This window comes from Micropterus dolomieu, linkage group LG12 (assembly GCF_021292245.1).
Source record: "Micropterus dolomieu isolate WLL.071019.BEF.003 ecotype Adirondacks linkage group LG12, ASM2129224v1, whole genome shotgun sequence".
In the NCBI taxonomy this organism is placed as follows: domain Eukaryota; kingdom Metazoa; phylum Chordata; class Actinopteri; order Centrarchiformes; family Centrarchidae; genus Micropterus; species Micropterus dolomieu.
The window spans coordinates 19,326,193-19,351,780 of record NC_060161.1 but is presented as its reverse complement, the minus strand read 5'-3'; the positions used below and the strand labels follow the sequence as shown (position 1 = coordinate 19,351,780).

The 25,588-nt window shown below is 40.0% G+C and overlaps 1 protein-coding gene and 1 long non-coding RNA gene across 6 annotated transcripts in view; one reads left to right on the top strand and one right to left on the bottom strand.

Annotated features, from left to right (window-relative positions):
- LOC123981078 overlaps positions 1 to 8,695 on the top strand; it is an 18,332-nt gene extending 9,637 nt beyond the window's left edge. Inside the window, exons 2-4 of one of the 2 annotated variants that reach the window (XR_006827670.1) lie at positions 1,934 to 1,990; positions 3,410 to 3,990; positions 7,160 to 8,695. This is a non-coding gene — a long non-coding RNA (uncharacterized LOC123981078). Of the gene's footprint in view, positions 1 to 1,933; positions 1,991 to 3,409; positions 3,991 to 7,149 lie in introns of both variants that reach the window. The other variant, XR_006827669.1, reaches the window with a different exon arrangement.
- The window catches only part of LOC123981077 (protein Dok-7-like), a 42,280-nt gene continuing 19,007 nt past the window's right edge, over positions 2,316 to 25,588 (bottom strand). The window contains exons 8-13 of one of the 4 annotated variants that reach the window (XM_046065706.1): positions 23,703 to 23,751; positions 22,912 to 23,523; positions 21,018 to 21,106; positions 19,038 to 19,107; positions 7,172 to 7,351; positions 2,316 to 3,953 (exon numbers count right to left, since the gene is read on the bottom strand). In XM_046065706.1, coding sequence (XP_045921662.1) covers positions 3,817 to 3,953; positions 7,172 to 7,351; positions 19,038 to 19,107; positions 21,018 to 21,106; positions 22,912 to 23,523; positions 23,703 to 23,751 — 1,137 coding nt within the window. In that variant the 3' untranslated portion in view covers positions 2,316 to 3,816. Of the gene's footprint in view, positions 3,954 to 7,171; positions 7,352 to 19,037; positions 19,108 to 21,017; positions 21,107 to 22,911; positions 23,548 to 23,702; positions 23,752 to 25,588 lie in introns of all 4 variants that reach the window. The other 3 variants (XM_046065704.1, XM_046065705.1, XM_046065707.1) reach the window with 3 other exon arrangements.

Genomic DNA, 25,588 nt, shown 5'->3' with positions numbered 1-25,588 from the left:
ATGCCACGGCCTACCTGAGCATTGTTTCTGACCATGTCCATCCCTTTATGGCCACCATGTACCCATCCTCTGATGGCTACTTCCAGCAGGATAATGCACCATGTCACAAAGCTTGAATCATTTCAAATTGGTTTCTTGAACATGACAATGAGTTCACTGTACTAAAATGGCCCCCAGTCACCAGATCTCAACCCAATAGAGCGTCTTTGGGATGTGGTGGAACGGGAGCTTCGTGCCCTGGATGTGCATCCCACAAATCTCCATCAACTGCAAGATGATATCCTATCAATATGGGCCAACATTTCTAAAGAATGCTTTCAGCACCTTGTTGAATCAATGCCACGTAGAATTAAGGCAGTTCTGAAGGCGAAAGGGGGTCAAACACAGTATTAGTATGGTGTTCCTAATAATCCTTTAGGTGAGTGTAGGTAGGTAGGTAGGTTTATTGTCAGAGTAAAATTGAGTTTTGTAACTCCCTACTGCTACATAGCAGACAATGAACATTAATACTGAATTCATTATGAAAAATGGTAAACAGAAGTAAACTATTATCACTGGAGCAGTGCTGAGGATGAATTAGAGTTTAAGAGTCTGATAGCTTGGGGAAAAAGCTGCTCTGCAGTCTGGTGGTGTAGCAGCAGAAACTTCTATCTCTCTTCCCAGAAGGCAGCAGGGTGAACAGGCTGTGGCTGGGTGTGTAGTGTCCTTTAGTATACTTTGGGCTCTGCGTAGGCACCTCACAGAGATCACTGATACTCGAGGGGATGGGTACCAATGATCTTCTGAGCAGTTTTAATCACCCGCTGCAGAGCCCTCCGGTCCTGGGGATGGTCGTCGTGGTCGTGGGTGTACAGCATGAACAGGAGGGGGCTGAGCACACAGCCCTGGGGGGCTCCGGCATTGAGCACTGGAGTGGAAGAGTCCGCCAATCTGAACTGACTGGGGTCTGTTTGAGGAAGTTCAATATCCAGTTGTAGAGTGTTTTTATATTGGTATGAAAGCAGCATTTATATGCTTCCTGTACAGCACATTCCTGAAAGACTCGACAGTGTATAAGTGCTGTTATTAGGTCCTTTAGGGAAAATCAAAGGCAAGGAAGGTCACAAGTCTTGTCAAAAGAAGTTTCAAGTCTCAATGCTTGTCGCAGTCTTGTCAAAGCACATGTCAAGTTTAGAATCCGGTCGAGCATCAATTTTAATCTTGTTAAAGAAGTCTCTCAAGCAAGTTAAGTCTTCACCCGAGTCAGAGTCTCAAGTCCACAGTCCTGGTAGACAGATGGTAGTCCTGAATTGGACTTGTGGGGTATTCACTGTTGGTGGTCACAGTGGGAGAGATTCAAACTCTGCCCACAAGAACTAAACTGCTGTTTCTTTCACTGAAAACAGGCACTGCAATTACACACAAGCTGTCTGCGGATTTGCATAGATGATTCAATCTGCCACCAGTTTCTGAGTGGCATTAACATTAAATTTATTTATATCAATATTTGAGCTCAGGCAGCCAATTACGCTTTACTTCTCTGCTCTTTCTGGCTAAACGAACTAATGAATAAATTAGTTTCCAAGAAATACTTTTCTACTGTGTATGGTTTCGTTCCAGGTCAGTGAAGTTAATATCCATAGTCTCTGTGTGACAAGCCAATGCAAATCTTGTCATTCTGAAGGCTGGCAGACTATACATCAGCATTTTGAAAATATGTGGAACGGGAACAATGCCTGTTAATAGTCACTCTGTGTGAAAGCTTTTACAGCCTGATCTGTGGCACACTGTGAGAACAATGTGCACAACCCACTGTGTTTCTATTCCAAAGCTCTCACACGGCCAAGCTGGTGCTCCTAGATCCTTTCCTGCAGATAGAAACTGTAATAATGTGAGCAAATCTGGTCAACAATTGGAAGGCTAACAAAGTTGATATTTGTGTTTGATTTCACAGGTGTTCCTGTTATGATGTCTACCTCCTCTTATGTGACAAGAAAACATCTGTTGCAAGGTAAAGATGGTCATAGTGTGACATTAAGTAAAACTAAACAGCCTGATATGGATTTGCTTTTTTAAAAAAAGTTAATGTTAATCAGTAAACTGTTGTTTAACAAAAAATGACTAGTTCTAGCTTGTAAAGTGTCACCTCCGCTACATTTTCTTTAGTAGCTACCCAGCAGCTAAATTTAATTTTAATATGGGACCACTATAAGTAATCTGTTCCATACTACAGAAGCATATTTTAAGTATTTGGTTTTATTTTATTATGATTAAGACGTCTAATAAGGGGGTAACAAAACATACAGAATAAGGAAGCAGGATTACCCATTAGCAAATGAAACGCTCTTTTAATAAAAATTGTGATTTATATAATCTTTTATATATTTGTATAATTATTCAAGTGGCTCACTCCAGACTCACTGGCCCAAAGGTCAAAAAATATTGCACATATTTAGTTAACGTGATCTGTGCTAATTTCCTTCATCGTAGTGTTGAATGAAAACAAACATCAGTTGTATGGATGCTTTTATATAACATTGTACCAAACTGTACATAGGGAAATAAGTCCCATATGACCTACTGTACTGAATCCAACACGCACATCAAAGCAGTTGTTAATGTTATGAATACTAATCCATCTTTACTGTACATACATGTCTACACATGTATACTTTATAACAATCCACATCACCTAAACAGAACGAGAATGTATTTACAGATATCAAAAGAGAGTGTAATCAGACAATATGTGACAATAACAAATCACCGACTCTAATGGGTTCCTAAATTAGCTCTACAAAACACAAAACACTTTTTTTTAGAAGTATGTTAACCACCTTCAGTAAAAAAAAACAAAAAACTGAATTTTTTCAAATATATAATTTTTTTTAAACGAGGGCCACTAGTGCCAGACAGTCTGTTCTGGGAGACATTTGTTGTTGTGATAAAGGAAATCCAGTGATTTTCATCGTCTTCCCTGCTTTTCCACAGTAAATCTTATTCCATATATTAAAAAAAACACCACTAGCAGCATTGAGATTCTGTTGATATAATAAAAACATATCCATTACTTACACCCCGGCAAAAATAAGCACGATGTGGAAGTATTATGCAGAGCCATGAATTATCTCACTCTTACTTATACAAACATAAATCTTGTAATTTTTTGAGACTGGGAGACTGAAAATTGCAGCATTCTGAGTAAGACTGGATGGAAGGTTTCCCCAAATATGAATATACTAAAAAGTGAGTTTCGTGCAACTACATGTGGAATTACTGAGGTGGTTATCGCTGAGGAATAAATTAATGTGAAGTCCTTGTAAGAATAAACACCAAAACTGCTTCCTCCCCTTCCCAAACAAGGACCAAAACAGCATATTACATGTTGTGAGGGATGGCCCGACTGAGCTGTGAAATTCTTCTGCTCTAGGGGTTTATCCTGGCCAGTGACTCAGCTCAGGACTCGCACATCTTCCTCCGCGTTAGCCTGAGGCTCAGGCACTGACACAATGCCATTTAATGAGATGCCCAAGTCCACAAAATAGACCAAGATTGAAATATTGCTCCTGATCCTGCGCCAGACCTTTCAGAGGAGGTTCCATCTTCAAGTTGCTTTGTGATTAGAGAAGCAAGTCTGAATCAGAGAATATGGAAACTGGGCAGATATTTTCTGTATTCAAAAGATGGAACAGGACAGAGAACGCATCCCACAGTAAACCTCTGAGGATCTTTTGGGAACAGTCTGGACTCAAAATCCCCCTCAGATGTTTCATGATGCAGCCGGCTGGTCTTGGGCACAAACCTCCTGCTGAGATCAACATTTCAGTGATGAAGAAGTCAATGAGGTGTACCCTTCCTTCTCAGCTCCAGAGTGTGCAGGCCCTCCTGCCGACCCAGGGCATGCTGCGTGCCGACTTTGTGGGCCATCTCTGTAGCGGTGATGTCAATCTGGGCGTACTTGGTGGAGGTCTTTCCTGTCAAGAAACAAAAAGAGACCCTCTTTTAACTTCAGTAAGTTATAGAAAGTCATCCAACCTGGCTCCAATACTGGAGCGCTCCACACTTTGTTTTGGAAGAGCTGAAATAATTAGTGGATTGGAAATTTGCATATATGCTTTCTTGCTCAGAGTTAGATTTGAAGATTGACAAGGAAGCAAATTATCATATTTCCCAAAATGTTGAACTATTCTCTTAATTAGTAACAATTTTGACATTCGGTTACTTGTTTTCATTTTATTCAAAAATGGCAAAATGTCTAGCTTCTTCGTTTTCTAAGTCTTCTATCACAGTAGGTTTTTGTAGTATTGGTTGAACAAAGCAATACAAGACATATAAAAGATGCCACCTTGGGCTCTGGCAACTCATTGCTGAATCATCTTTTTAAAAAAATCCATATTTCTAAGAACTGATGGAAATGTCCAAACAAACATGACAACAGAGAGTTCAGAGTGAAGCGGATCTCTGCCCTCGCTGTCAACATGATTGCTTAGCATTATGCGACTGAGCGTCCCCACATAAAGCAGAAGAATATGCAAATTATTCAGCTGAAGCCTTTAAAATTCCCCTCATGTGCTGTCTTCCATGTGCGCGTCCATGGCACTGCCATCATTTGGTGCCTTTCCTTGGGTGAAAATCAAATAAGCAAGATGTCAAGGTTTAATCGCAAAAGCAGAATGTGCATCAATACCCCAGAAATGCACATCGCCATACCGCTGCCTCCTGCTGGAGTTATGTGTTTTATAGTCTCATAAAAATGGAGGAAATCAAAACCAGCTCCTCACAGCACATCAATAGTCCCTGGAGGAGGATCCCATTTGAGCCAGTGAATTCACAGCTGTGATCTGAATGCGCTGTAACCCCCTTTCAGGGGCGAGGTGGGACAACCCTCCTCCCAGGTGACAGATTAATGGGGCCGCATGCCGGGATATTAACTGTATTGCTGACATGAGATATTAACCTCTCTGTCAGAGCCAGAGAGCTCTCGTAGTTCTGAAGACAATGACGCTAATAGTCGAATTGTCCGTCAATTACAGCTCACTACCGCGTCTCCGATGACAAGGACACAGCTGTCTTTTAGTGGGACAGGAGGAAATCAGCCCAATCGTTTGAGCGATTCCTGTAACTCTGACGACGTAAAATCGAATTACAGAACAATCGTGTGTCGAGAGCAACTTTTCATCCTCGCCTGATATCGATATGCTGGTTTATTTTGAGTTGGCTCTTTCATATCTGTCTACAGGATTTGAACAGAAAATGTATTATTTACTAAATTGCTCTTCCACGATGCAGCACCTATCACAACACGAGCACAAAAGAAATCCTTGTACACTGTGTGAAAAAAGACAAAAACGTAAGGGCACGATTAAGGTTATTTTTACTTTCACTGAACCAATTAGGGACGTGGATTTTCTCTTAAATTCAAACCTTTGCATTAAAATTCTGCTTTCATCTTATCTATTAAGGAGCCTCATCAGAAATTCTCATGGATTTTTCATGAATTTCTTAAAGGGATCTGAATGGACATTAAAAGGCAATTCTTGATTTTGTAGTTTATTATGATGATGTTATTTACAGCATGTCCATTTGGCAGAGCTACATCAGTGCATAAATGTATGCAATGATTAACATTTATACAGTGGAACAATGCATTAAAGGTTCAGTGTGTAATATTGCTGGAGATCTGTTGACAGAAATGCAATATATTATAAATAACTATGTTTTCAGTGGTGTATAAAGACCTTACATAATGAAACGTTATGTTTTTATTACCTTAGAGTGAGCCATTTATATCTACATACAGCGCGGGTCCTATATGGACGTCGCCATGTTGCACTGCCATGTTTCTACAGTAGCCGGAACGGACAAACGGCTCTTCACCGCGTGTTTCGTCACTACGTAAGAATATGAAGTAGTAATATAGCAGTAGTAGTCGACCGGTTTATTAAAAGTAAGAAAAGGAGAGAAATTTGAACAAAAGGAGGAGCACGCGTATTATTTAGCACAAGAGCCGACAGAGCGTGTCGGCCACCGTAGCTTCACCTGCTTGCTTGGAAAGGGAGGGGTGAGCAGCCGCTGAAGGTGCATTCATGTGGTGTCGGAATAATCATAATCTTTTTTTCCTCCTCAAAACTTTATTGCAAAAAGAGAAATAAAGTGTACTTGGGACATAAAGAAGTATACAGAACTTTGATTCGTGCAAAAGCACGTATTATATATATATATGTATTTTGCAAACATGTAATTTGTAATATGGTTATAACAGTTAGTTTGCTGTCCATGTAGAGTGAACGAGATGTCTGCGTGTTGTTTTTATGCTCTGATAAGGCTAATCCAACACATTTTTGTAGTAACATCCATGTTGATTCCACATTCCGACTTAAAAGCACATGAACACACACTGAAGTCGGAAGAACGACTTCACAACTCGGGAAATGGGACCATCCAAGCAGCATGTGAATGCACTGTGAGCCGCTAGTTGCAATTTGCAACCCTCACCACTAGATGCCACTAAAACTTACACACTGAACCTTTAATATAAAGTAAGCAATAGTCATATTGTACACAAACTTTGTTTGCTACCAATATGGTACTGAGATCTGATACCTCGCACTACTATCATCCAGACTTTTGTGCTACTGTTTGTTGTCATGCATGAGGATGATTGTCATTGAAAAATTATTACGGTATGATTTTTGCAAGGATCTATACCAAATCAAAACAAATATTGCACCTCTTGCGATTTGAAAATTGCAGATGGCTATATTCTTAATTTCGATAAGATTTCAATAAATTGTTCAGCCCTACAGCCAATCGTTTCACACTTGCATCAATCTACAGTTGCCGATAATCAGCCAACAAAGGCAGTTTAGAAGAAGGCTGCAAGCAAGTAAACAAATTATACAAATAATGCAGGTTTCTAAATGTTAGACAAAGCCCACACCAATTTGCTGCAATCTTCCAAGTGTCAATTTATTATGTAGTTTGTTTATCTTGAGCATTTTTGAGGTCTATTGGAGTTTTTCACTAATCTTGGAAGGGACACATGATTTTCTGAGGCCTCTTTTAACAATAGATAGATGGCTGCCATTTGAATAAGGTAAAAAATATAGGAATATGTAATTACCACTGCTTTAGAGTAAACTGTATGTCAGCCCTTTTATTTATCAAAAGGTTATTTCAGATGTGTCCTTACTCTGAAGCGGGAGATGTGCAACAGCCCCCCGGGTGCTAGGACCTGGCTCCTGCAGCTCCAGCTCCATGTAGTTGAGCTGCTTCTTGGATATGGGACTAACAGGAATATTCACGTATGTCACGCCTTCACTGCGAGGCCTTTCAGGAAGTGGTGCCTCTGGGGGAAAAACGAACACTGCCCCTGTCAATACAAGAGTAACAAGGTCTTATAAGGTGCATTGTGTAAGAATTGACTACTCTCCACCAGATGTTACAGACACATGTTAGCTAGTTAGCTCAGCTAGCCGTGCAGCTAACTTAGCAGTCCTATTAGCGGACTGAGTCCGGAATGTTCACCAGAACCGGAGCCAGGCGAGCGGGCAACAGAACCAGGCTCCGCAGTCTCCCAGTGGACACAGCTGCACTGGGATCGAACACAGCCTCCAAGACCATCAGAGGCCAATTTGACAACAGGGAATACAGTACCAAGGTGATTTACAGCGGCTCTGGCCAGGACTGACAAAAGAATGCGTGCGGAGAAGCAAGCAAACTTTAAAGTGTGTCGGGCTACAACCCCCAATAATACCGCTATCCCAGTGAACAGGCCAGGACTCTGACTTTGACAAAGGCATGGCAGCTTCGGGAAAGGCATCAAGCTGGAGAGGAGCGAGAGGGAGATCAGGCAGTTTGTTAAGGACCATAGGTGTACGAATACTGCCTTTCTTTACACTCCGTGAGTTTTTTATTAGACTAAAAAAGCCAAGAGAGCTTGCGTGCGAGTGGCAAAATCACTGTTAATCCTCTTTCAGCTGATACTATGGGTGGAGGCCTGATCTATACTATCCGATAATGTCCCCTTGAGGTACAAAGTGGTATTTCAAGACAGGACGAGCTTTTATCTGGTTTTGGCTAGCAGGTTAACATGCTAACTTCAGTAGATATCCTTGTAATACAATATATTTACATAGGCATGGGCGGTCCCTTGAAAAAGTCTAAATAGACAAACAGAATTCTCGGTTAGAGCCTCTAGCTACTAGTTAACCTGTTGAACTGACAGAACGCAATAATTATTTAACTTTTAAACATAAACTTAAGACATGGCTAAAGACAAATCAGACTTGTAGCCACTAGCAATCCACCCACCTATCTTCAGCACTTTACATAATCTTAATGCCTTTACATACTGTACTTCTGTCGTCACTTTTGTCATGTATTTATATATTATCTTGTGTTTATGTATTATCTTGTATTTTACCTTTTTCTTGCAGTACTTATTTAGGCCCTATGCTAGGGATATTGGCACTAATTAGTTACAACCTGCTCAGGGACTATGGATGTAAAATTAGCTATTTAGCCAACTCCTGGTTCATTTACATTTAAGTCTAATTGCAATGTTGATTAATGTGCATTGTCTCTAGTAAATAAAAATATTAAAAAAAATCTATTTAATAGCAATCACAATCTAAATTGCGATCTTTTTTCTCAATTTTTAAAACGCCCTGTGGACTTGATGTAGCCAATGAATTTCTCCATTTGTACCACTTAAACACAATACTGCATTAAAGATACTGTACATGTTTCTAAATGGTGACTGAAACCGGAGTTTCATTTTAAGTTGTAATCGGAAGCCAAAAGATAACAATCATAAAATAACAGTTGCAGTTGAGTTCTCACAACTCAACTGCATTGTTTACAAAAGTAATTTGTCCAATCAGCAAAGCACTTCATTCTATTTTTTTGTTCATGTAGTACGGATCTGCTAGTAAATGAGGTTATGTGAAGTTTGGAAAGAGAAAGAAAGAGGACATTAAAAAACGGGATTTCTACAGTTCGCCTGAAGATCACAATCTTGATCTAAAAAGGTGTGACAACTTACATTATCAACGAAACCCTAAAAGAGACCAAAACTGACTATTTATCCTACTGACAAGATTTGTCTGCGTACTCACAGCCTGGTAGCTTATACTGTCATCCAAAAACTCTTAAAACACATAAAAGAGCCATGTAGTGGTATTTGGATTTCTTTATAGTGAACGCAGCCAGTTATTTCACAGTACTTTGTGTTTTGTCTGGGGATCTGGTCCCACTTTTCTACACTGGCTGTGTTCATTGTAATAAAAAAAAAAAAAATCACTTTAATTCAACAGTATGGGTCTTTTATGCATTTCTAATTTAGTTTCTAAGTTTTTGGACAACAATGGAGTTCTCCTGCACAGAGGAATAAGCTCTAGCAGGCTGTGGCCCCACACAGTCATTGTTGGTTTTTGTCTTTTCATAGGATTTGCTGAGAATATTAAAAAGATAATATAACAGCAGCGTTACTGTGACACTTGTTTGAAACAGGATTTGTTTTTGTCATTATGATCTAATCAAAAGATCATAATGACAAAAACAAAGATAAGACTGGTGTTATTTTAACACCTTGTCATTACAACCTTAATCGAAAGCTAAAAGACTTCCCCCTCCAGGGTTAGTTAGTAACTCTTGTGGCAACAGTCCTTCTCAACAGCCTAATGTTAATTAGATTCATTCACATGTGCAATAAAATGACAATATTATTTTCAACACTAAAGCACACAAGTGGATAAAGGATCAGCAGCCAAACTAGAACACAGTGTATCCCAGTGGGCTTTCCTTTCCCCTGGAGGCTAATTATGCATAATTAGCTGCCCCAGAGATAAATTATGAGAGACATTATGGTTATTTTGTGTTATGAGGCAGTAAAGCCCTAACATATTGCCCTTTTAATTCCACCATCAGAGCTCCACATCCGGCATCCAATTCCTTGACCATGTGAAAAACATTCTGGTGCATTTACTGACACAAAGTTATTTTTCAAATAAAACCAGAACAGGAGCACCCACATGTTAAATATACACCGCTCAAATCAAAATACCTAAATCACACATCAGATCTCAATGAACGAATAGTTAAAAATCTTCATTGTATTTTATTGAATCTGGTGAGGAAAAAAATGACGTAACCGAGGTCAATGGAAACCAAAATCACCAACAAATTCAGGGCTGGATCAGGGCATCAGTGAGCTCCTGGACAGTCTGTGGTGCTACTTGGTGGCGTCAGATGCACCGATACGTAACATCGTAGATGTTCTGAATTGGATTCAGTTCTAGGGAACATGAGGGCAAGTCAGTGGCATCAGTGCCTTCATCATCCAGGAACTGCCCACACACACACACACACAGACACACACACACACACACAGGGCCAGGCATTGTCCCGCACCAGGACTGGGAGGTCTGACAATGGCTCTGAGGATTTCACTGCAGTACCTAACAGCAGTCAGGGAACAGTTAGCCATCACTGACCCACCGCAGTTCATGCTAGATGATGTTGCAGGCAGCATAACGTTTACCACAATCTCCAGACTCTTTCACGTCTGTCACATGTGCTCAGTGAACCTGCTCGTCTGTTAAGAGAACAGGTCGCCAAGGGTGGACCAACTAATTCTGGTGTTCTCTGCACAAAGTGTGAGCACAGATCTCACTAGAGGTCATCGGGTCCTCATGCCACCCTCATGGAGTCTCGTTCTGACAGTTTAGTCAGAAACATACATCAAAATCAATTTGGAGGGCTCTGGCAGTGCTCCCCACGTTCCTTCTTGCACAAAGAAGCAGATACCTGTCCTGCTGATTGATACGGTCCTGTCCAGCTCTCCTTGTGTTATGGCCTGTCTCCTGGTATCTCCATGCTCTTGAGACTGTGCTGGGAGAGACAGCAAACCTTGCGGTATAGATGTGCCACGCCACCAACAGAGCTCCTCCAACAGCCAGGAGGAGCTGGACTACCTGTGCAACCTCAATGGGCTGCAGTTACCGCCTCATGCTACTAGTAGTGACAAGGACACTTACAAATGCACAACTAGAGAACAATCAGTCAGAAAGGATAAAAATAGAGCAAGTGTTTGTGGCCACTGCTTGCAAAACCATTCCCTTTTTTTAGGGGTTGTCTCGCTGTTGCTTCTCCAGTGAACCTGTTGTCACTTTCATTTGCATCAAAACAGGTGACACAATATGCTCCCAAATTGGATAAATTGATATCCCTGAAGTGTTCCCTTATTTTTTTTTTTTTAGAAGTGTAAGTTTACAGCCCAATATTTTTACTGTAAATCTGATTCACATAAAAATGCTATTTAAAAAAACCATTGCAAAATACAAAATCTAGATAAGCTGATTAATTTGAACAATATTTGCATCACCAACAACGCTACAAATTATTGGCAGATTTCTGTATTCAAAATTCCACAACTGTTTACTAATAAACATATGCATTTGCACAATTTGTCTAAGAGAAATGTACTAACAATAAGTGCTATTAATGGCAACAGTTTAACTTTGAACACAAGCAGTATTGTATTTGGGGTAAAAACAGCAAATGCTTCAGGAATCTATGAAACTGATCAAATAGTGCAGTCAGCAGAAAAAAAGGTGTGAAGTAAAACTAAAAAACAAATGTCGCCTTGACCCATTGTCTTTCCTGTCAAACACACAAATTATAACCACAGTGTTGCCTAAAGTGCGTTATCCATGTAATTTATTGTGCTTGATAAATGGTTTACCGGTCATAAACTGCCCAGCATAGAGAGGTGCAGAGTCGAGGTCACTGCTGGCAGATTGAATGCGGTTTAGCTCAAATGTCTTATCGACACAGTTTCAGAACAAACACGTAAAATATGTGCATATTTCCTCTCTGTGACATGCATCATCCGATGCCTTTCTTTTATGGCTGCATCGACTGCCAGCAAAGATAGTCACAACCTTCAAAAACGGGGGGAGAGAACACTCGAGGAGAAATTTTAATACTTTTTTTCCTCGCCCGTGAAGGAACTAGTGCAAAGCAAGATGTACCTGTCACCTCCAACAGCACTGTTCATAGGAATCACACATTCATGTTGATAGTAAGGTGTTCACTTTAGATCAAAACCTGAGTATAATCATGAATTAAATGTTAACATATCGAAGAATTAACCAGGTCACACTGTCAAAAGATTCTTTTTACATTTGGTGTATTTTTATGTAAAGGGCCGTATATACACCACAACAAATGGCGATAGCGGAAAACACACGTAGTTCTTTTTAATATTACATGTGTTTACATACACAGACATGTTCTCACATTTGCTGGCATGTACAGTCCAGACTGTCAGCAAGTTTAGGCTGCGCTTTGACTCTCAAAAACATGGACAGAGAACGAAATTTATGTTGCATGGACCCTGGTGGCCACACAGGTGTGGAAAATCAAATTTGTCCACGGACTTCTTTCCCCTTTAGCTTGTTAAAATCATCATCATCGTCATATTGCAGCACTGAGCGACATTATTTGAAGCAATATATAAACAGAATTCATTTTGACTGACTCACGACTCTGGCTGCAACTAACAATTACCTGCATCATCAACTGCTGATTCTCAATTCATTGTTTAAAATGTTTTTAAAAATGCCCATCACAAGTACATCACCGGGCCCAAGGTGACATCTTTAAATTGTGTTAAATCTCAGACCAACAAACCTTCAGTGTACTACTATACTGTACATGACAGTGTACAGTATAGAAAAGCTCCAATTTTGTCTTAGCATTTTTGCTGTTTTAGCCTGTTTAACCTGTTTTAGCTCTACTTGCCGCTACAGTTACAAATCACCAAGCTATTTCTTGTCCTATTTATGGGTGTACAAACTAGAACCTTATCTTAAATGTTTGATGATGCTACGTGTTTAAAAAGGTCCAGTGTGTAATATTTTTGAGGATCTATCAACAGATATGCAATACAAGATCCATTACTATGTTTTCAGTAGTGTATAAAGACCTTACATAATAAACTATTATGTTTTTATTACCTTAGAATGAGACATTTATATCTACATAACCGCGGGTCCCCCCCTTCCATGGACGTTACCACATTGCATCGTCATGTTTCTACAGTAGCTGAAAACGGACAAACAGCGCTACAGAACGCTCATCACTATGTTTAATACATGAAGCAGAAGAAGCAGAAGAAGACAGCAGGGGTCTGCAAATAAGTTTTGCATCAGAGCAATAGTTTCAATTAGATGGTGGATGAGAATATAAGCCATAATATTGACTTACATCAACATGGCGTTCGGTTAGCTCAGTTAGTGAAATGCAAGACTCACACCCTGCAGGTTTAGTGTTTGATCCCGCCTCGGGACAACTTCTTTCTCTCTTGAACAAATGGATTCTGCAGCGAATGTTTCTCAGATAACAGCATGTGCTGCACTGTTTTTGTTTCGGAGTTTGATCCCCATCCATCAACCTACAGACGCTTTTTCATTTGCCCATTATCTCCAGGCAGAGGACATTTAGGGGAATCATGTTCTCTGACGGCTCTTTCAGAGGTGTGTCAAGCGGACTACAGACTTTTAATTTTTCAAAGTAAAAGCTCAGTTCAACTCCAATAATGCATTACAGTTAACAAGCTTTTTGCGCTTTTATTTTGTAGGCAAAACCACTAAAGAGGAAGTGATTATATGAGTAACTGTTGCTGTCATGACTGAGATCCATTTCAGCACCGCTATCAAAGCATTTATTTATTTGTATTTTTTGCTCTATGTTGTTTTTTCTTAATAAATCTACCTAAAGAAACCTCATTTCTTGACTGGCCACTCTCTCCCTTCTCAGAAGAGATAACTTCTGTGCTGTTGTCAGCCACCGCTGTCTTATGCTCTTTGAAAGGGTAGGGGGCAGTGGTAGACTGGACAGATGGTTGTAATTCACAACCCTCACCACTAGATGCCACTAAAACTTACACACTGAACCTTTAAAAGGAGGGAAAAAAGAATGTTGGCTGATTAATCATTATCCAATTTTAAACCTTTAATATTGACCTTAAAAACTTTTATTGACCTTTATTGGTCGGGCTCTAATACAAACCCCATATTGTTTATTTCACACTAATTCACTACACTGCCCATAGAGTGCCCATGTAATTCGCGTCAAGTGCTGTACTTCAGCAAAAACCAATACTCATTAAACAAAGAGCTCAGGCTCTTACTGAGCACAAACACTTCATAACAAAATAAACATGATGTTGAACGCAGCAACATGAACGCTTCTGATCTGTTTACCTTACATCTTATTGCAAGACTACTGATGTTGGAGATTAAAGAGAATATCTAGATCACAGAAAACAGATCGTTAAACTACATTTGCTGTGGTGTGTTAGACGATCCCAACACCAGTAGGAGTACAACAGAAAGCAGTTCAGCTGCGGGCATTTACTGCTAGAAACACAAACTCTGAGGCTATCTATAAGACAGTTTGAGTAAATAAAGTCATTATAATTTATTTGTCATAAAAACTGAAAAGCTGCATAAAATACATTATTTTAATTTCCACAGTGACTGTAAAGACTGTCACGGATTCATATGTATCTGTAATGTTGCAGCTGTGATTATATTTACACTATCATAAATGCAGTGCTGTAAATTTTGTTCAGAGGCTGGGTAACATGTAGCATTTGGGGACAAAAAAGATTTCTCCGGCTATTGCCTCTTCCTAAATGGCAGCAGGCAGTGGCCATTACCTCCACAGATCAGAGGCATCAACCCCAGGGGACACCCATACAATCAGTGAGAAGCCATTAGACGCCAGCAGAGTCTCAGTGGGTGCAGCCTTTGGCAACGCCTAACAGGCCTGATACCTAATTGATCAGACACCAAACAGCCCTCACAGAAGTGTGGGGTTTTATAATGGATGCCATTACAACAGTGGGTTTGCCCACAGTTCTAAGACTGAGGGACCTTTCAATAATACACTTTGCATCTCCTCTATGGGGGATGTTAGAGGCAATACCTGGCTGAGCTTAGTGATCCTGCTTTTGAGGCGAAAACAGGGGTCTAATGACAGCTTTGTCTTCAGGCTGAGAGGCCTGTTCAAGCTAGTTTTCCACCTTTCAAATGTTGTTCCAGCAGGCAGACATTGAAGTGCAGGTGGAAACATGTCTGACTGAACCCAGAGCAGTTATGCATTTGCTTAAAATGGCAACATTTGAGACATATTTCTCCGGTACAACAACTAGAAGTCCAAATTTGATAAGTCATATTTTCACGGCATTAAAAAAAATGACTTTCTTCCCCCTATTTCAGGGACCAATGGTGGGTTTCCTGTGACCCAGGATTGGTTAACCACTGTTTTCAATAGCGTGAAAACTAAAATCCACAAATGCTGACTTTGATGAAATTAAATGAAAAAACTGTTTAACAATGGTATATGGAAGAGCAACTCTTAGTACACCACAATAAACCTTTGTCCGTACAAATGGTGGTCCTAAACTCAGTTGCCAGTTTATTAGGTACACCTAGCTGAAACTAATGCCGTCTTAACAGTTCTGTAATAACTCCCTCCTTCACGAAGGATTGCATTATTATATATTATTTGTACTGTTACCTAGCCTATCCTCATTGATATAAATGGGGTGGACAGAATGACCGCAGTTGAATCAACACTACCCACAGTTTGACACCACATCAGTTTTAGCTAGGTGTACCTAATAAATTGGAGTGTAGATTTTACTGAAAGACATTTCTGCCAACAATCAGCTTAGTTTAAAGTCGACAGATTGCTTTACCGATCATATGACATGACTGTCCTATAATGGGGTATCTTGAAGTTGTTGTGGTATGCACATTACACGAGTGCTCGGCAACAGGGGGTCACACATTACGAGACATTTTGTTAGGAGGAATCCCCGATAAGTGTGGTTTTCAAATTACTTTGAACAAAGCACACTCAAGAAGTGATATGCTAAAAGACCTAGTCATGCTTTCTGATGATCTGCTGCAGGTGTTACGACTCCTCCCCCGACATTTCCCCCGTTTGCGGTAGTGAGCGCCAATTTGCCTCTGATCTGGGGCATTAGTCAGAAAATACATTAGTGTAGAACTCGCAATTAGAGCTTTGGTGACCAAAGACAGCCAGAGCCATTTTCAAAAGACGAAAGTTCACCAGGGATTCACAGAAAAATGTCAAATGCCTCAAAATGGATATCATACAGTGTGTCATAGATCACAACAGAGATTTTATTAGACCATCTTGCACAGAGTGACATATAATGCACCTTCCAAATTGCTGTTATTATACAGTGTATCTGGGCATCAAAACTGGCACTGCCGTAGGTAAATGTCCCACCAAAAGCCTTAATGCTTGCACACTCGAACAGCCTGAATAGATGTCTCACTGTGGAACCAAAATAAGTCAATATAAGATCATCAGTCATAGTTGCTAACTGCAATGTTTCAGGAAATCAGGAGATTAAGCTGTTTTAATGTAACATTATGAAAATACTATAACATAACATGAAAATCATGTACTCATTTCAGTTGCCATCAAGCCATCACGTAAACCTGAGCACATGGACTTGGCCAACTCCTGCAAGTCCCCGTCCATTAACTGCTTGCTCAGGCAGGATGACGGGTAAGATGACATGGGAGCCGAGGTGTGTGTGTGTGTGTGTGTGTGTGTGTGAGAACATGACTGATGGGTTTGGTGCCATTTCATGACAGCTGCTGGGATTTCCTAGAGCAGGTGTGCATTAGACTGAGGGCATGTTTCTCGGTACAGGTTGCTTAAGTGTCCACATGTCCCCTGTCGACTGTCCCCTCACCTCACATCAGCGCAGGTATCCTGTCACACATCACTGCACTCTCTGTTTGGTTACATATCTGTGTTTCCTCTTATGTAACTATAATTTACGGCTTTACAAAGTGCAGGTTTGGCATGGGCCAGTTACCGGTTTCAAGCTATCCAACGGTATGAAAAAGTCTAAAATTGTCTGTTATACCATTGTGGTATCACCTGGTTTTTTATTAAATGTCTCGTCAAAGATGGAAAGTGCTAAAAATCCCACAGGTTGTGTGCAGCATGGAGAGTAACATGACTCCTCCCCCTCCGGTTGGTGCGAGCAATCAGTCACCTGTGTGTAAGATGGCAGAAGGAGGGGAACCCCCGAACATTTTCCCACCATCGAAAAAGACTGAGGTAGTAGGACAAATAGGATATCCCATCTACAGGAGCACCACTCATCGCTAAACTCAAGGTAACGCTATCTTGAAATATGCAACAAGCTAAGAGAGTTAGCATGTTTAGCACTGGTGAAAAAAATACTATTGGATTGCTAACGAGGCAGATAAAGTGGTTAATTAACTAGCTAACATCAGCGAGTTTCACCCCTCATGTTACTGAACAGAGCAAAGTACTATGTTTCTGCGATTTAGTACAATAATTAAATTTAGCTGGCATCTAGATTATACTTTTGTTTAAGTCTTCCACCATTGTGTTCATCTGTTAAAAATCCTGACATTTGAAAAAGAAAACAACTGCTGTCTCGTGTCTTTTTCATTGTTTGTTGTACGGAGGGAGACATACGAGCTCACTTTCCCTCATGTGTTTGTGCATCAATACTGAAATAACATCGACTTTACCAGCCCATGCCTGGTGCAGATGAAGAAATAAATGCTCACTCTGCAGTGAAGGAGCACATCCCTCCATTACACAATGAAAAGGAGATGTCACTGAACCAGGCCCTAGATAGATAGATAGATAGATCTATATATACACACATACATATATACATATACACTTTGCAGGTTTGTACATGACCTGACAATCACGTAAAAGAAGGCAAATTTCAGCTGATGCCTTCATTAAGCCCCAGTACTATCATTATATTGGAGACAGACCAAAGATTCTTTTTAATATTACATGTACTGTAGTAACATACAAAGAAGCATTTAAACTGCAAATCAATCAGCAACAGAAATACGAGTACAAACCCAGAAACTACCACATTCTTAATAATAAAAAATATAAATGTTTTTCTGGCTGATAACTGTAACTGTTTTATGGGTCTGTTAATTCCTAAATTTTTGTGTCCAGAAAAGAAAAAAACAAAAGCAATTAATGATTTTCAGAAGAATTAGTCAGAGTGTGGTACTTTTACATACAAATGATCTCTGATCAAATTAATGCTGATTAGGCCTTTTCATTGCCAGGTAAATCTCTCTGTATTCGCTATACACTGGAGTTTTTAGATCTGGTGTCTGTGGCGACATTCCCGTGCTGGCTGGCAAAATGGCAGTGATGCGTTTTAGGCCAATCAGCAATGATTGGTCTGCCAGAGCTAAAGGGCGGGCAGTGGGGGGTGCACCAGTAGAGACAACAGCAATTTAGTATGGCTTAATCATAAAACTACATAATTTATTAATTGCTTTATATTTTGGATTAATAATCTGACTGCAAAATCTGCTGCCAAACATGTGGTGCAGTAGAAGTACAAAGCTACATAGTATTTTAACTTAAATACACTTAATTACATCCCACCGCTGGCAATTTGAACTTACTCAGAGGTAGCACAACTGGCTCCAGATTTTATGAGTCTGTATGCAGCACTGTACAGTTAGCCACTTCATGAGAACAACTTCCCATCAACGTCACAGTCCCTTGCCCTTGTTAAAGTCAAGTCAACATTATGTGTGGTGTACGTGTTTGTTCCCAGCATCGCCCTTGTGGATGTTATGCCTCGAGCCTGTCTGCTATTTCAGACACCGAATGAGCCTCGTTTTATGCATTTATTCATTTCAACTCATGCACACAAGGTAACGGGTGATAAGTTTGCTGCTAGGTTGATTCAGGTGCATGACTCATCAATTTAATTAACTTTTCTGTGAGTGGGTCCTGGTTATTGTGAGAAAGCCTAGCTAGTGCACGACTGAACATGTTCAGAGCACTCAAAAACAAAATCTGAATTTATTTGTGCAGCTATAGACCCAACAATTTGCATGTGTTTAAATGGCTTGGTTGGGGAAAAAAAACAACCTGGTTATGTAGCTTGATGTCATGATGTCAGCCTCACTCACCTTCAGCCTCTTGAAGGAACCTCTGGTGACCACAGCTGCCCATTAGCTCGTACTTGCTTTTTTCTTCTGCCTAGAAACAAACACACAGACAGTAAGCAGAGAGCAATTATACCCAGCACACAAATTTATTACATAAGAAGAGTGTCGGTGACTTTCTCCTCAACAGATCGGTGGACACGTCAGGAATATTTATAGAGAGAGACTGATATTCAGGATTTACTGAGAGCTGCAATGCCTCCTCATTATGGACGGATAACCATACCTTTTAAAATTGCTGCCACACAATCTCGGATTCCAGACAGCCGCTGTAACAGCTACAGCTACTGTGGTGTGAAAATTGGTGGTGGAGCGCAGCCATATTGCTTTCAGTATCGCTGAGGCCACAGAGCACACAAAGATGGATTTGTTGACGGGAGCATCATCATGTTGAGAATGAATGAGGCTAGTACATAAAAGTGATCATCTGTAATGGCGTCAGCTGATTACACTGGTGGATTTCCCTGCAGTTGGCTCGATTCACAAATGCATTGGGTTTTTTTAAACCAATGGTCGACAGCATGGAAAACGTCTAGCATTGTTTTTTAATATTCATGCTTTATATCACAGCACTCCAGGGGTTAAATGAATTTGCTCACATTTAATAGCAATAAGTAGGGCTGTACCAAATACTTAGATCCAAACATTTCCAACAACACCAGAGTGTTGTCAAGTCCAAAAGTCAAGATGTTTTTATCTCACGAAATATTCAGCTTCAAGCCGTATTAGCTGCTGTTTAGCCTTTTCTAAACCACAGTGACCAATAATCTATATTGCCTCTTGTAGTTTGTGACGCACTGAGTGAAGGTCGCACCCACTGAACTTCTATACCGGACTGTTTTTGGTATTAAAGTTCTGCCTACATGTATTTATGGTGATGAAACGGACGTTTTTTTTTAGGCTGATGACATAAAATGACAACAGACATTCAAAGCTTCATTCCGCAACCTCAATAGAAGCTTTGAATGTAAAAAAAAAATAAAGACAAAAAATTAAATAAAGATATCCGGTGCAGCCCTAGCTGTAAGGATGGAAAATAATCAAATTATCTATATTCCATATAATGTTGTTCAATATTCTGGGAGTGGACTTATTTGCTTTCTTCCCATAAGTTAGATAAGTAGGGTTGATACCACTCCGTGTCTGTAAATTAAATGTGGACCTGGATCCAGAAGATTATAAGCTTAGCTTCGCATAGAGACTAGAAGCAGGAGGAAACTGCTAGCCTGGCTACCAAGTTTCAAAAGTCCTCACCTCTAAGTCAAAGTCTAAGTCATAGATGAGTGTAAAGGAAGATGCTGCACCAGGCTGTTGTTCACTAACAGTCACAGCACATAACTCCCTCTAAAACCACACATTACATTTCTATATGAATAAAACAATGAAGATTGTATTTTTAAACCTGGTAGCTGTTCCCCCTGGCTTCCTGTTTTTATGCTAAGCTAGGCGTATTGCCTCCTGGCTCCTGACAGTGCTACTAATCTTCTCACCTGCTTGACTTTTCTCTTTTTTTCCCCCTTTTGGCTGAACAAACACCTCTGAGAAGACTGTGTCTGATCCCACACCCACATTAAAATAAAGTATAATACTTTAATGCTATGATTTCAGCTTATACACAGAGAGTGGAGACACTCCCATCTTCCTCAAGTGTTTATTCCAATCCTTATATGGAATAACTAAGTGGACAAGAAGTTCAAAAGTACAAATGCTGATTGAACACATTTGTTTACGTTCAGTTTCAGATATTTTTCCAGCCTCTTTTAAAAACCAACGTCTATGAGCTGCTATTCATTCGTTTTAATCCCCATCAATAGGTATTCCCATGATATCAGACGTTTCCCCCCCAAAATGTCTGTCTGAACTCAGGGTACAATGACTTACATAGTCAAAATGTGTGAGCGGTTGATAGCATAAAGCGGATTAGAGAGTTTTGGATTGGCCTACCTCCGAGTTCCTCTCCGGCGCCCGACTCTCCATGATCTCATAAGCAGGATCAGCTCTGCGTCTTTCCTCGTTACTATTAAGCCTTTTGTCTGGTGGGAGAGAAAAATATAGTGTGTTTTAAATATAGGAAACTAAACATTTTTTGTGCCAATAGCCCAGGAAGAAAATAAGCGTTAATAATATAATTTTAATAATTTTTTTTTAAAACAATCCATTTTGCAGGGGGGAAAAGCAGACATGGTGCTCTCTAGGTATGAATGCAGGAATTCCTGCAGAAGAGCCATTGGGACAAACAACATTGAGTCATCGTCTCACAATACCACAAACAAATAAAAGCTGTACTAACAACATGCAAGGGACAGACATCACCACCTGCATGCTGGTAAAGAGGCTGCACATGCAGCAGACAGTTTAGTGTCCTGTGCAAACGTGAAACCCAATCTAAACACTAAAATGTAAACACTGTTATCACTGATACTTTCAGTTTTATGATGTAGAAGGCCTTTACATTACAGCCTGACTGATACATCAGCATTGACATTATTATCTGATAATTTAGTCAATACTGATAGATTTGAGAATAACTTTTTTCTTTATTGATATAATTGTCTATTTGTTTTACATAAACACATGACCAAGATTTTTGTTAAGGATTCCTTCAATTCTTATTTTTAAAGGAATTGTGACCACAAAGTGTACCGAGCAGGACATTTTACAGACTATGCGACAGCAACAGCCTGTAAAAGGACCTTGAACAAACCTTTGGCATTTTTGCGCTGCAATTTCTTGTTACTTAAAACATATATACTGATACGAGTTACTATCACACTCTGGCATACACACTCAGGCACCAGTTTGTCATTAGGCACACCTAGCTAGAACTAATGCAGTCTAATGCAACAGTCCTGCAATAAATCCTCCCTTCAAATATTCAGTTTGTGTTGAAACCTGTTTTAGAAAGGTGGAGGCGGCAGTTTGTGCTGCTGTTGACGTGTATTGCTTTTCACAGAGATGTGATTTATTACGCCTACCCTCACCAATACAAATAAACACAAAATTTCAGAACAGAACTGCTAAAGATGCTGTATGTTTGAGGTATTTTACAAACAGTGTCCCCATTACATAGTTTGTCCACCAGAGAGTGCTGACAAGGACATTTTTCACAATTCTTAATAATCAAATTTAAGTAACTTGAGGGTATCAAAAATATTTTATGTTAAAAAACTAAAACACATTTTGGCCAATAAATGGTTTTGTTGTGTTCTGGTACCACTTTCCAACAAGGAGCTCTTTTTTAAGGGTTTATAAGTTCTAACTGATTGCTAATAAATTATTTATTAATGCTTTATAGTTTACTTAAATAAGTAGTTTTGGGTTGCCAGGTTGCAAGATATTTCTTTGGCTGGTTGTTAATAAATGCTTAAATCCTTTACTAATGCCTTCTAAATGAGTTTTAAGCCAACCTTCGGGTTGTGACAAATATTTGACAGTGCCTTGTGATTGCTTACCATTCGGAAAATGTATTAACAAACTTATATTACAATTTAAAACCCTTTGTAACAGGGGCCTTATTAAAAAATGGCACCGACTCTGAGGTGGAGCCTATATATCATTGCTTATTTCATTACTCTTGCAGCAACTTCAATCCCATCTGCTTTTCACGGCCCTGAACCAGCTCAGTTGTGAAAGCAACACAACAAAAGGAAAGATCAGAGTGAAGAGAGAAAACAAGCAGTTGATTAAACAAACTAAGCCAGGAGGAAAGTGTTTTTTTATTGATGATAAAGAGAACAACAGGACTGAAACAAAGAGAAGATCCGTTTCAAAGGACACCAGAGGAATTGTAGAAGCTTAGTTATGAGTTCTAGAGGAAACTGGAGAAGAGGCCTCTTACCTTCACTGTTCACTTTCTGACCATCCATCTCTTCATCCTGACACTGCCCGTCCACGCTCTGCGATCCATCACTGTGAGCTTGACAGAGCAGTCCCTCATTAGCCGCTACTTCGTGTTCTTGGCTTCTTTTCAGCAGCCCAGTTGGAAAGGGCTGTGAAGTGGAGATGCACCTGTTGCGGTGCATTTCAGCCGGTGCGACCCGTGGAGGAGGGTGGCAGTGCTCTCCTTGACACTTCAAACAGTTTTCATAAATGGCAGCTCTTTTCTCTTGCAGTGAGTCGTGTGACGGTACACGGGGGCCAGTTGGCGCAGATTTGAGCTCATTTCCAAATCTCGGGCTCATGGACTCATACAAGTTCAGTCTGTTGGTCTTTGCCTCCAGCTGCCTGTCTGGGCTTGGAAAGCCTAACAGATCAGCTAAGAGACTGGCTAACTTCTCTCTTCCTTTCTTTGGCAGCGGTGAATCTTCACTCATCCTCACTGTTGGCTCCTCTGAGCTGTGGATGCTCCCAGAGCCAGAAGAGGCACAGGATTTCTCCAGAATTTTCTTCACGGCAATATTGTATTCGCTGGCAGCGCTACGTGTGCATGCTGGTTTGTCAACACTTTGATCTGCTGGATTGAATATGTGATGTTCTGGAGGCAGAAAAACCCTTTGACACACTGATTTTTGTCCCAAATCAAATCAGCAAACCATGAATGCTTTTTCTCATACATGCAGCAACTCTCTTCATGCATGCAGGGATCATTGCATGCAGTGTACATACAATATTATAAGTGATTACACTTACCTGGTATGGCAGGTATCACTGAACCACTCACAGGGATGTACGGCGTCCCCTGTGAGAAGAAATCCAAAAAAAGACACGCATGATATTCTTAACGCAAACTTAAAGATGCGTCATTTCCTGGGTGCCGTGATTTTGAGCAAAGGCTTCTCAAACAGGGGGAATTTTTTTTGTTTATTTTCAGATGCCTATTTAGTACTCCATGATATCTACAGCAGTAGGACAGTTTATATGTATGCATACAGTATAGTGTTACAAACATGTCACCCAGTGTAAAAGTGTGGCTCATTTATGCCTTTTTGGGGTAGTTTTTGGACAACAATGGGGCTCTATGGCACAGAGGAAGAAGCAACATCAGGCTTTGGATACACAGATAATTGGATCAATTCTTTGTTTGTTTTTGGTCATTTATTAATTAAGAAAAAGATATCCCTCTAACAGTGGACTGTGCAGTTTCAAAGCTGCGAGGTGTCATGGCTGCTCTGAATATCAGACAAAAGCATCCATCACACAGAGCATATTCAACAACAATTTTTGTGTTGAACAGTGTGTATTACAATACAATTAATTATAATACAATGGTGTTGATGCATTCATAAATAAATTCCAAAATGTGAAATCACATGTACTTAGTTTGTTGTTGTTTTTCTTTCACTGTGAGCCAATATACAGGGGAGGATTATGTTGCTGAGGATGATAAATGCCCTCCCACACTGCTCACGCCTGATCCATCAGCTTGTGTTTAATTTAGTTCACCGAGGACTCACTGGACTTTTTTTTTTCAAATGCAATTTGCATTCTTAACTAAATGCACTGCCAGCAGGTGGAGCTATCAGTTTAGAGTATTCAATAAAAGTGACTGACCAAGAGAAAAAAAAAATCGACCAAGTTCGTTCAAATGATAAGGATTTCCAAGGAAATGTAAATCAGAGCTAAAGCTCAGCCTTAAAAGAGTGGAGCTCAGGCACTACAAATGCAAGAAGATATCTGATAAATGTGCTGCAGATTTCTACTATAAATCCTCACAGACATGAGGAACAAAATCACAAGTTCAAAAGGTATAAATGATGTAAAGCTGTTTATCACAGCCAAGCAGGATAGAGCTCAAAATCCAGGGGTTGTCCTAAAACCCAACACTTCTATTCACTTACAGCAGCTTATCAATAGTAGACACAATGGAGACAACACAGTAAAGCTGAAACAATTAGTAAATTAATGAAACAGGTGATTGTCAGAAAATTAATAGGCAACTATTTTGATAGTAGATTCAAGTCAATTTTAAACGAAATGCCAAACATTCTCTGGTTCCAGCAACGCAAATGTGAACATTATTTTATTTTTTTCTGATATTGAACTGCATATCTTTGGATTTTGAAATAAACAAGCGATTTTTGTGATGGACAGCCATTTTCTTCATGACCAAAAGATTTAGGAAATAATCCCCAGATTAACAGATAATGAAAATAATGGTTAGTGGCAGCCCTAAAGCAAAGATGAATCAAACTCCAACTCCAGAATTGCCACCAACGCTATGATTGCCAAGCCAAGGAGAAACTCAGGAAAGCGACAGCTCAGGAGCTTATTCCTGGGTATAGAAGCCGCAAATAAACTTGGATGACATGTTATTCCCATAAAAAAGAACCCTCCCTGAGCCAAACAGCATTGAGTTTAGCAATAAATAGGACATAGAGGTGTAAAAAGAGAAAACACTCCCAAGGTCAAAATCTGCTGGATACAATGACAGCGTCAACCACAATTGACCGCTGACAGGCTAACTTCTTAAGACAGATGGGACACAGGACCGTTTGTTGTTTTGACACCAAACGCAGAGCAACATCACCATCAGCCTGCACAATACCACAAAGGTCATACTGACGGCAAGCTTCAGA